Source organism: Musca domestica, unplaced genomic scaffold (assembly GCF_030504385.1).
Source record: "Musca domestica strain aabys unplaced genomic scaffold, Musca_domestica.polishedcontigs.V.1.1 9, whole genome shotgun sequence".
Taxonomy (NCBI): Eukaryota; Metazoa; Arthropoda; class Insecta; order Diptera; family Muscidae; genus Musca; species Musca domestica.
In genome coordinates, this window is record NW_026712435.1 from 3,006,395 (window position 1) to 3,019,158 (window position 12,764).

The following is a 12,764-nucleotide window of genomic DNA, read 5'->3' on the forward strand; positions in this document are numbered from 1 at the left end:
TCCTGGTTCATCGTGCCCTCCCACTTCTGACACCAATATTGTTTACTCAAAGTCTGGAGTTTTAATTTAATTCAGTTTATTTCATTATGAAAGATTGTGATGTACAAGTTACAAGAGTAAACTATGAACTAATAACTAAAGAATAAAGAATTGAGAATGTTAGTGAAAATAGGGTTGCCGTCTGGCAGATAAAAGAAAAATTATGCCAATATGGAGTTTACATATACAACAAGGTTATATTAACTTTTTTATTCCGTTTGTAACATCCCTAAATGTTCGTCATAGACCCAAGAAAAAAAAAAAAAAAAAAAAAAAAAAAAAATATATATATATATATATATATATATATATATATATATATATATATATATATATATATATATATCGGTATATATATATATATATATATATATATATATATATATATATATCGGTATATATATATACCGATTCGACCGATTTCTTTTATTTGACGCACTACTCTCCCTATAATCAACGACTGTGGCATTTGCCGGGAGCAATAAAAACTAACTAACTTTTTAGTCTATACCTTTATTTTTCTACGCTCTCACAGAAAATGATCCCGATTTTTTTGTTTGCGAGACGAATATTATATATATGTAATATAATAAGAAAATATTACAAAAAAAGATAAGGGTCTTGCAATACTTATGGCCACAAATAGAAGGCCTTCTGATAAAACGTTGCAACCGAATATGCTAAAACTACTACCAACAGCACAAAATGTTTATTCCCCAGATAATATGAGCTCCAACTCTAACTGTTATTCTGACCACAGATTTAATTAAGTCACAAGAACTTAAATAGCGATTCTACTAAGATTGTTTTTCTTCTTTTTCAGGTGCTCTGTTGTGGAAATTGAATCAATTGATTCCATTGAAATAGATTCACCGAATGATTACGAAATGGCCAAGTGTATATTGAATATAAAAAAGCGAATTAATGATAGACTATAAGTATAAAACCATAATACTTGTTAATAAAACTATATTATTGAACATACCATGGCAAAATTATTTAAGAAAATCTCATGGTATAAAATGGTTTAATTTTTTTTACAATATTTCATGGGCAACACCCAAAAAAATATAAAAACGAGTTCAAAAAAATATTAAGTTCGGCCCCGATGAACTCCTAATACCCTCCACCCCTAGAAAAACAAAAAAATTTTAAACAAATTCAAACGTATCCGACTTTAATCTGCAATTAAAAATGAGATCATTTAATGTAGTTAAAGGATAAGGCTAGGCTCATCAAAATACCGAATATCTGTGGGAACCCTTATATGCAAACCTTGTTTAAATATGAAAAATGCTTTGACACCTATCGTAGAACCCATTGTACTAAAAATATAATAAACAAATTCTTTAGAAAATGTGGCTTAAATAGTCAAATACTGAATATCCGAAGCTACTGTTTTATGGGTGTGGTAGTAAACCGTGGACCTATACAGACAATGCTCAGCCATACAACTAAATTTGGAACAATATATATATATATATATATATATATATATATATATATATATATATATATATATATATATATATATATATATATATCGGTATATATATATATATATATATATATATATATATATATATATATATATATATATATATATATATATATATATATATATATATCGGTATATATATATATACCGATTCGACCGATTTCTTTTATTTGACGCACTACTCTCCCTATAATCAACGACTGTGGCATTTGCCGGGAGCAATAAAAACTAACTAACTTTTTAGTCTATACCTTTATTTTTCTACGCTCTCACAGAAAATGATCCCGATTTTTTTGTTTGCGAGACGAATATTATATATATGTAATATAATAAGAAAATATTACAAAAAAAGATAAGGGTCTTGCAATACTTATGGCCACAAATAGAAGGCCTTCTGATAAAACGTTGCAACCGAATATGCTAAAACTACTACCAACAGCACAAAATGTTTATTCCCCAGATAATATGAGCTCCAACTCTAACTGTTATTCTGACCACAGATTTAATTAAGTCACAAGAACTTAAATAGCGATTCTACTAAGATTGTTTTTCTTCTTTTTCAGGTGCTCTGTTGTGGAAATTGAATCAATTGATTCCATTGAAATAGATTCACCGAATGATTACGAAATGGCCAAGTGTATATTGAATATAAAAAAGCGAATTAATGATAGACTATAAGTATAAAACCATAATACTTGTTAATAAAACTATATTATTGAACATACCATGGCAAAATTATTTAAGAAAATCTCATGGTATAAAATGGTTTAATTTTTTTTACAATATTTCATGGGCAACACCCAAAAAAATATAAAAACGAGTTCAAAAAAATATTAAGTTCGGCCCCGATGAACTCCTAATACCCTCCACCCCTAGAAAAACAAAAAAATTTTAAACAAATTCAAACGTATCCGACTTTAATCTGCAATTAAAAATGAGATCATTTAATGTAGTTAAAGGATAAGGCTAGGCTCATCAAAATACCGAATATCTGTGGGAACCCTTATATGCAAACCTTGTTTAAATATGAAAAATGCTTTGACACCTATCGTAGAACCCATTGTACTAAAAATATAATAAACAAATTCTTTAGAAAATGTGGCTTAAATAGTCAAATACTGAATATCCGAAGCTACTGTTTTATGGGTGTGGTAGTAAACCGTGGACCTATACAGACAATGCTCAGCCATACAACTAAATTTGGAACAATTCGTTGGGGAAATGAGGCTAAAATATGAAATTATCGATTATCGGGTAACACCGTTTTATAGGCGCTATAGGAAATCGACCATAGTGCGGAAATCCACCATAGTATGGAGCTTCCGAACGAAATTAAGTAGATTGAAACAATTTTACTCAAATTTAATTATGTCTGCAAGACTTTTGCTATTGTAAATGGGCCGTGTTAACCGTATATTAACTTCTACTCTAATGAATTATATTGTGTTTAATTTTTGAAGTAGTCTATGAGATTTTATATTTATTTCATTTATAATAGTAATCCATGAAATAATTTGTATGTATATAATAGACAAAAATTGTATTTCGATTCATTCCGTTAGTTAAAATTGTAAGGGAAAAAAACAAATGTAAGTTTATTTTCAAAATTGTTCTTGACATTCTATGTATATAATATGATATTTCATTTATATAATCATTTTTTGTTCTAGTGAATAAACAACGCCGTTTTATCAATATCCCGAGTATTTCAATTTTAACAATTTTATTCAATTTGTTGCCTAACAAATGATTTTCCCAAGCCAATAAACAGGGAGACTTTCTAATTGAATGATATTGCGGAACAACAAGATACTAACGACAATGCCGATAAACCGCTCGCCACAGCGTCATCCTACGAGACAGCCCAACATGGACTTAGCCAGAGTCGAAAACCCTTCGCCTGTCAATACAACCCAAACGTTTGATCTGACCGATGCCGATATGGAGAATCCGCCCCAAGAAACTCCAATTCAAAGCGCCACACCAGCCCTTCACGAAGCGACGTTACAAATTGTTAAAAGTATGGAGACATTAGAAAAAAAGATGATGAAAAGGTCGCCATTCTTCAAGCCAAGAATTTAGATATAGAAAATTCGTTCACTACCCTAAGGAATGAAATAAGAGGTACCAATTCGAATAGTCATAATGCGACACCAACTGCTAACCCTGGTGAAGCAACATTTTCAAGACAATTGCCTTCAGGAAACAATGCGGTTACTGGCAGTCCTTCGAATATATCACAAATAAGCCCTGTCGTCAGAAAAAGATATATCCCTTACCGAAGTTCGCAGGGCTCGCAGAGGATTGGCCAACCTTCAATGAGTCATTCAAAACCTCAACTACTGAATTCGAATATTCAGACCTTCATAACATTATGCGCCTTCGAGAAGCTCTCGAAGGGGAGGCAAGAGAAACCGTCGATCCCCTTTTATCCAACGCGAAGAACGTAAGTTCTATAATGAACATATTAGGGGAAACTTTTGGTCGCCCGGAACAGTTGATAAAATCATAAATAAACAAGATCCGGTCACTTCACCCAATTGACGAATCTGATTTGAATGCATTAGCCACGTTCGCAAACAACGTAACTAACATGGTTACTTTTATAGATGCTGTAGAGGGAAATCATCATCTTGTAAACCCTATGCTATTAAGTGAATTGATATTGAAACTTCCCACTGCTAGGCGATTGCAGTGGGCCAACAAGTCGTTAGAACTAGGTAGAATGGCAACGATTCGTGACTTTTCCCTTTGGTTGAACGATATAAGGAAAGCAATAAATATGGTTACTGATTTTCTCCCAACCACCGAACCATCAAGTCAATATGCTTGTGTATCTGTTGCGAGTGTCGCATGCATTATATGTCAAAGGAGATGTAAATCTGTGGCGACCTGTAATTACTTTATAAAGCTCTCACCTAGTCTACGATGGGAAAAAGTGAAGTCCCACAAATTATGTTTTTCCTGTTTGAAACGAGGCCATCGCTCTATTAACTGCAGTCAGAAAATACCGTGTGGTCGCCATTTGTGTGAGAGGTATCATCACCGACTATTGCACAACGAAAACTCGGAATTAAAGAACGTTCCTGTTGAGAACGCCTGTTCCTTAGAAAGTCCATGCTCTACAAAAAGAAATATATCACATAGCTGCTTAACTGGTGTAAATTGTGGGAAGCGTAGTGTGTTATTCCAGTTCGTTCCAGTAAAAATATTTGGGAAACGTGGAAAGTCAGAAATAATATATGCGTTCGTTGACGATGGCGCAAATGTGTCTATGTTGGATGCCGAGGTTGCAAATATGTTAGGAACTTCAGGGCAAGAAACGGAACTGGAATTGCATTGGCTGAACAATCAAAAATCACACGAGAAAACTCATGTAGTAAATCTGAAAATTAGCGGAATATGTGATTCCTCAGAGATTTATGAGATGAACAACGTTTACGTCACTACAAAATTGAACTTGCCAAGGCAAAGTTTGAATTTGCAATCCGTGATGTTAGAATCTGGCACGTTACTCAACAGTATTCCGATTGATAAGTATAATGATGTTAAACCAAAAATGATCATAAGTTTGGCTCATGCATATCTGACAGTACCTCTTGAAACTCCGAAAATATTGTTACCTTCAGGACCTATAGCCATAAAAACAAGGTTGGGATGGATCGTATACGGGCCGATGAAATATGGAGGCGATCAATCAATATCATGTCATGCCTTTAAATCGGAAAGAAAATCATCGTCTATGGCGGAGATGGAAGATCTAATGAAAGGCTATTTTGGGTTAGAAAGTTTCGGGATTCGAACTTCGACCAAACCCTTGTTATCCAATGACGACCTACGAGCCCTGGATATCTTACAAAAAAGCACAAATAGAGTAGGTAATAGATATGAATGTGGATTACTATGGAGGAGTGACTTTTCAAACTTTCCTGATTCTTTCGGAATGGCCTTTAAGCGTCTTACTACCATTGAAAAGAAAATGACAAGAGACCCACATTTTGGAAGAGAATATCGAGCAAAAATAAACGAATATGTTGAGAAGGGCTATGATAGAAAACTGACATCTGACAAAGCTAACATCCGCTCGCCGAAGACGTTTTATTTACCACATTGGCGTCTTGAATCCTAACAAGAATAAAATGCGTTTTGTTTTTGATGCCGCTGCAGAAGTCGAAAATATGTCATTAAACAAAGCCCTTTTGTCAGGACCAGATATTAACCAACCTCTTATGAAAGTATTGTTTAAATTCAGACAGTCAAAAATAGCCGTATGCGGCGATTTGAAAGAAATGTTCCATCAGGTCGTTGTAATGAAAGAAGACCAAGACGCGCAACGCTTTCTTTGGAGGGATGGAAACCCGACAAAACCGCTAGAAACGTACGTCATGCAAAGAATGACCTTCGGAGCAACATGTTCGCCAACCATGGCTCAGTATGTAAAAAACAAAAATGCAATGGAATTTCGGAAAAGTCATCCCAGAGCCGTAGAAGGCATACTTGAGAAACATTATGTGGATGACTATGTAGACAGTTTCGACAATGAAGAAGAAGCAGTCGGAGTTGTGAAAGCAGTTAAGAAAATACATCTAGCGGGTGGTTTTGAGATGCATAACCTCATAACAAACTCTAACTTCGTAGCGACCGAATTGGGAATAGATAGCATTGGTGATTCTGTAAACGTCAGTAAAGGAGTGGAGCGTATCCTCGGGAAGCATTGGAAACCACAATCAGATGAGTTTGTATTTGTTTTGAAATTTCATAAAGTTCCTAATGATATATTGGAAATGAAAATAATTCCCACTAAGAGGGAGCTGTTATGTGTAACTATGTCGGTATTTGACCCCTACGGATTTATTGCCGATTTTATGATATCAATGAAGATTTTAATGCAGGACGTATGGAGGACAGGTATCGGGTGGGACGAAAAACTGCCCGATAATATTTACATTAACTTTAAGAGTTGGATGGAAAAACTAAAAGATATTGCCCAATTTGGAATTCCCAGGGTTTATTTCGAAAAATTTGAGGTAAAAAGCGTTCAGCTGCACATATTTTGTGATGCGAGTGAACAAGCTATCGCAGCAGTAGCTTATTGGAGAGTTACATTTCCCACAGAAACGAAGATATCATTCTTATCAGGCAAGACATTGTGTGCTCCGCTTCGTTTTCATTCTATTCCAAAACTAGAACTTCAGGCCGCCGTAATAGCAGTACGATTGCGGGAATGCATTTTGAAAAGTCATGATATAAAACCTGATGAGGTTTATCACTGGACTGACTCTCACACAGTTCTTCGGTGGATAAGATCTGATCATCGCAAATACAAGCAGTATGTAGCAAATAGAGTTTCAGAGATCCTGGAGTTCTCAAGTGTCAAACAATGGAATTGGTGTCCATCTTCCCAAAACCCAGCTGACAAAGGCACAAGAGCAAATTTTCCGGTGAAGTACGACTCCGATGGTATGTGGAAAACTGGGCCAGATTTTCCCCCACTTGAACAAACTGAATGGCCTGAAGAATCCAGAATTATAAAAATTGATGACAAGTCAGATCATGAATTAAAACCGAAGTTGTTCGTTATGGTTTCACATATGACAGTGGATATAGTTGAGAACATTATAAATCGAACTTCCAAATATCAGAGGGTTCGAAGAATATTAGCATGGACAAACAGATATTTGGATAATTTACGAAAGAAACGTGAAAACAAGGAATTGAATTATGATGAATTAACGGTAGAGGAGGAAACACACGCTGAGCAAGTAATATGCCGGGAAATTCAGAAAAAGTTTTTTTTAATGAAGAATATAGTTCATTGAAAGAAGGAAAGCTAATACCCAAGTCAAGTGATCTGCTAACTCTTAGTCCATATATAGACGATATGGGGGTTCTCAGAGTGAATGGACGTTTGGAAAATGCAACATTTCTCCCAGAATATACTCGAAGACCTATAATTCTCCCTAGTTCTCACAGATACTCGAGCATGTTGATACAATTTTTTCACGAAAAGAATTGTCATCAAAATGCTTCAAATGTTATATGCGCTGTTAGAGAAAAGTTCTGGATTCCGTCAATTCGAAAGTGCTTGAAGTCCGTAGAAGCGAAATGTGCACGCTGTAAGATATTAAAAGCAAAGCCAAAGCAGCCACAGATGGGAATTTTACCTAAAGACCGGGTCACGCCATACGTTCGGCCATTTACCTATACTGGAGTGGACATGTTTGGTCCGTTCGATGTCAAAGTTCGTAGATGTACAGAAAAACGATGGGTTTGCATATTTACATGTCTTTCAGTAAGAGCCGTTTATTTGGTGCTTGTAAGCGACTTATCCACAGATTCATTTATACTTTGCTTGAGAAATTTTATAAATCGACGCGGAGTTCCCCTTGTGATTCGGAGCGATAATGGAAGAAATTTCGTTGGAATCAGAAAAGAGTTGAAGAACGAAGTCAATTTTCTTGACCACAACGAAATAACAAGATCTCTGACGCCTCTTGGAATTAAATGGATTTTCAACACCCCTCTTGATCCTAGTGCGGGAGGAGCATGGGAAAGGCTGGTGCAGTCCATAAAGAAGTCTATTTCAGTACTTATGCAACACTCATGCCCTAAAATTGACGTCTTTGAAAGTTTAATAATAGAAGCCGAAAACATCATAAACTCAAGGCCACTGACCCATGTCCCGTTAACACCACAAGAACCTGAACCCCTAACTCCAAATCACTTCCTTTTAGGATCAACAAACTCGACCCAAACTCCGGCTAAATATGAAGTGTTGAGTAATATACTTAGAAAGCAATGGCGAATATTGCAGAACCTTAAAAATGGATTCTGGAACCGTTGGATTCATGAGTATCTACCGGATTTAACTCGGCGAGTTAAATGGTGCTTACCTTCAAGAAATTTAGGGATTGGAGATTTAGTACTTATATGCGATTTCAGGTCGCCACGATCGCAGTGGCAACGAGGTAGAATAATGCACGTCTATCCTGGCCAAGATGGCACGGTGAGATCGGCTGATGTAAAAACAGTTGAAGGAACCTTCAAAAGACCTGCGTCGATGTTAGCTTTATTAGATTTTGATCCATAGATAGTTAATCTCCCCTAGTCGATTAACGAGGGGTGAGAAAATGTTAACCGTATATTAACTTCTACTCTAATGAATTATATTGTGTTTAATTTTTGAAGTAGTCTATGAGATTTTATATTTATTTCATTTATAATAGTAATCCATGAAATAATTTGTATGTATATAATAGACAAAAATTGTATTTCGATTCATTCCGTTAGTTAAAATTGAAAGGGAAAAAAACAAATGTAAGTTTATTTTCAAAATTGTTCTTGACATTCTATGTATATAATATGATATTTCATTTATATAATCATTTTTTGTTCTAGTGAATAAACAACGCCGTTTTATCAATATCCCGAGTATTTCTATTTTAACAGGTCGTATAGGTCCACGTTTTGGTAGAGCCCCCATATAATTGTACCGCCCGATATTCGGTATTTTGATGATTTTAGCGACATTATTTAACGGAATTGTTTTAAATTTGATATTTGAAGTTCGTAATCGATACAACAGTCTAAGAAAGAAAATTGTGTGTGCAGATCCACGTCTTCCAATAGCCCCCACATATCGGTATTCGATATTTTGATGATTTTAGCGACATTATTCGGCGGAATTCTTTCAAATTTGGTATTTGGAGTTCGTAATCGATACAACAGTCTAAAGAAGTAAATTGTGTGTGCAGATCCACGTCTTCCTATAGCCCCCACATATCGGTACCTCCCGATATTCGGTATTTTGATGATTTTAGCTACATTATTCACCGCAATCGTTTCAAATTTGGTACTTGAATTTCGAAACGGATACTACAGAAAATTATCTGTACAGATCCATGTGTCGGTATAGCCCCCATATAGTAGTACCTCCCTATATTCGGTATTTGAATGATTTTACCTAAATTATTCACCGATTTTTTTCAAGTTTCGCATTTGAATCTTGTAGTGGCTTATGACAAAAGTTGCATATGCAGGTCCACGTCGTCGTATAGACCCCAATATAATAGCTACATTCGGTATTTTTAAGATTTTAACAGATTTTTTTTTTTTTTTTTTTGAATATTGCAAAATTCGTTCCAAATGGTGGAGGGTATAAAAATTCCATCCTTCGGAATGTACGCACAAGTTATGTACATAGGCTAAAAAACTAATATTGTTCATGATTTAGACTTCGCGGCATATATATACAAATTGTAACATAAAGTAAAAGACAATAGAAGAATATGGATAGGAGAATTGAGAAAATTAAAGTTTTACTATTACCGATAAAGTGAACTGATCTGTTTATGGAGAATTTTTTTGTCAATATACACATATGTTTGACCAATAATTGTTCTCTCGATTCTATAATAAATAATTGTTCTATTCATTCAACGTGAAATTGTCAGTCATCTTTATTTGGTAATTTTACAAAAATAGTTATGGAATAATTAAAATTATTTGAAAGTGACAGTTGAGTTCTAGTGCGTAAAAGAGTTGCCACACCGAATTGGCTAATGAGATTATCCTGTTAATTCAGTTATGGTAGAAGAATACTGGTAGTCGCATCGACACAGCTGCTGGGACACTGTTTATTGTACAAACCACTTTCGGAATTGAACATTTTGAATAAAAAATTATTCAAATTCGTTAGAATTATAGAAAAATGTAAATCATAAGAACCTTCGATTGGCTTTGTATAGAAAACATATAAAAAGCTTCTTTTTCTTTGAAAAGACATTTTCAAAAATTTTGACATATCGAAGACATATGTGTTGAGATACATACATTATATTATATGTGTCTGGTTACTTTTCCAGCAGTAATTGTCTAGCAACATCTTCCTGAGAGAGTAAGGTAGTTTTATATTCTTTTGCAAGGAAAATGCGAAAAATAAACAAACGGCATTCCTGCAGATACTTGCAACCAATCAGCTTATTTGTCAAACAAACCAATTTGTCAATCATTAAAAGAAAGGAAGCACCACCAACTTTCAAATTTTATAAATAAAAACGAAATTAGCAATAAAAAAATATGAGCAATAAAAGAAAGATCGATTTGAAGACGGGGAAAACGGAATCCTCTAAACGTGTTGCCAATGGCGTTTGTCTAAGAATGTTGGAAATAGTCTTTTATTTTCTTATTACATATTAATATAAACGTTTTCACATTTTGTAAAGTTGTTCTCCAAAAATAGGAAAGTACCGTTATATGGGGGCTATACGAAGACGTGGACCTGTATACGAATTTTTTCCATAGATTGTAGTAATCATTAAGATTTCCCAATACGAAATTTGAAACGATTCCGGTGAATAACGTTGCTGAAATCATCAAAATACTGAATATCGGAAGCTGCCGTTATATGGGGTCCATACGAAGACGTGGAGCTGCATACCAAAATGTTTGACATAGTACCGATTAGGAACTTTAAATACGAAATTTTAGAAAATTCCGGTAAATGCTGTTGTTAAAATCATGAATATACCGAATATCGGGAAGTTCCGTTATATGGATGTTGTACGAAAAAGTGGACCGTCATGACCCATTTACGAATTTAACCTGCCTACTAGTAAGCTATGCATGTAAGATAGTGTGATTACAACAGACAGACCGACGGGCATTGCTAGATCGTCTTAGAATTTTACGCTGATCCAGAATATATATACCTTGTGTCTAGATAAATATTTCTATTTTGAAGAGTTACAAACGATATGACAAAGCTAATATTAATTTTCATTTCATTATAGCATTCCTCCAACGCGGAAATTATTTGTCTTGGGGATTTCAATCTACCTAATCTAGCCTGGGTCCCAGGAGAAAATATTGTAGATTATGTACCAGTCTCTTCTACAGAACTTTCTACTAATGTGTCATCTTTTTGGGAAATTATTTTTAATCAATGTCTTTATCAAATAAATTCTATATACAACGCGAAAGGTAAAATTAAGAGGAAATGTATCATCCTACTCTCATGGCAGCCATTGAACTTAGTAACTTTAAACAATACATACTTCATCTCAAAAAAAGTCGCGTAAGCTAAACTTTGGCAAGACTAACGCTGATCTGCTGCGTACAACATTATCCAATATAAATTGGTTTTTTGAAGGTAGTCGTAGTATTTTCGTATGTTAAGCTTTTATAAAATAATTAGCAATGCATCAAAAACCTCAGTCCCACTTGTGAAAATGTGCTGTGATATGGGTCCAGTTTGGTTCACCCCACAACTTAGGCGCTTACGTAACATAAAAAGCAGGTTATTTAAAAAAATTAAAAATATCATTTCTATCATAAACTTTACTAATTATACAAAAGCTAGAAGTTTATACAACACTAAAAATTATAAATGTTACTCTGAATGCCTAGTCAAGATGAGAAACAGCCTCTATAAAACTTCTAAGAACTTTTATAAATTCGTTAATTCAAAAAGAAAAGTCCGTGAATTTCCCAGTAGTACGCGATTCGGTAGTAGAAAATCATGTGAACCTAAGGAAATAGTAGACATGTTTGCAGATTTTTTTCATAGTACGTATTTCAGACATTCCACTAAGTTTGTAAAATAATCTTATAGTATTAATAAACTTAATCAGTTTCCTCGTATTATTCTCACATCAGATGAAGTGTTGAATGGTCTGCTTTCATTGAAATATTGCAATTCACCGGGTCCAGATGGTGTACCGTCTTTCATTTTAAAAGCATGTGCACATGAACTATATCTTCCTCTAACAAGTATTTTTAATACTTCGTTAACCCTAGGGTATTTTCCTTTTATTTGGCGTTCGAGCTTAATTATTCCATTGCATAAAGCTGACAGTAGATGTGTTATTGAAAATTATAGGGGCATTGCAAAACTAAGTGCAATTCCCAAACTTTTTGAGCGTTTGGTTACACAGCGAATAACTCATTTCGTTACATCTATAATATCACCACACCAGCATGGTTTTGTTGAAGGAAGATCAACTTTGACAAATTTATTAGAACTGGTCTTTAATGTTTACACTGGATTCTCAAATAATCTCCAAACTGATATTATATATACAGATTTCAGTAAAGCTTTCGATACGGTGGTGCATAATTTGTTAATATTTGCATGACCGTACCCAAAAGGTATCTTTTAATAATACTCTCTCTAAAAATATTACAGTATTTTCTGCTGTTTCTCAGGGTAGCCATTTAGGTCCACAAC

The 12,764-nt window shown here is 34.4% G+C and overlaps 1 protein-coding gene across 1 annotated transcript in view; it reads left to right on the forward strand.

The window, feature by feature from the left end:
* Nucleotides 1-987, forward strand: part of LOC131806916 (N-acylneuraminate cytidylyltransferase A) — a 545,636-nt gene extending 544,649 nt beyond the window's left edge. Inside the window, exon 5 of the mRNA XM_059131800.1 lies at nt 863-987. Within this exon, the coding sequence (XP_058987783.1) occupies nt 863-977 (115 nt within the window). The 3' untranslated portion in view covers nt 978-987. The remainder of the gene's footprint in view (nt 1-862) is intronic.
* The last annotated feature ends 11,777 nt before the right edge of the window (nt 988-12,764 follow it).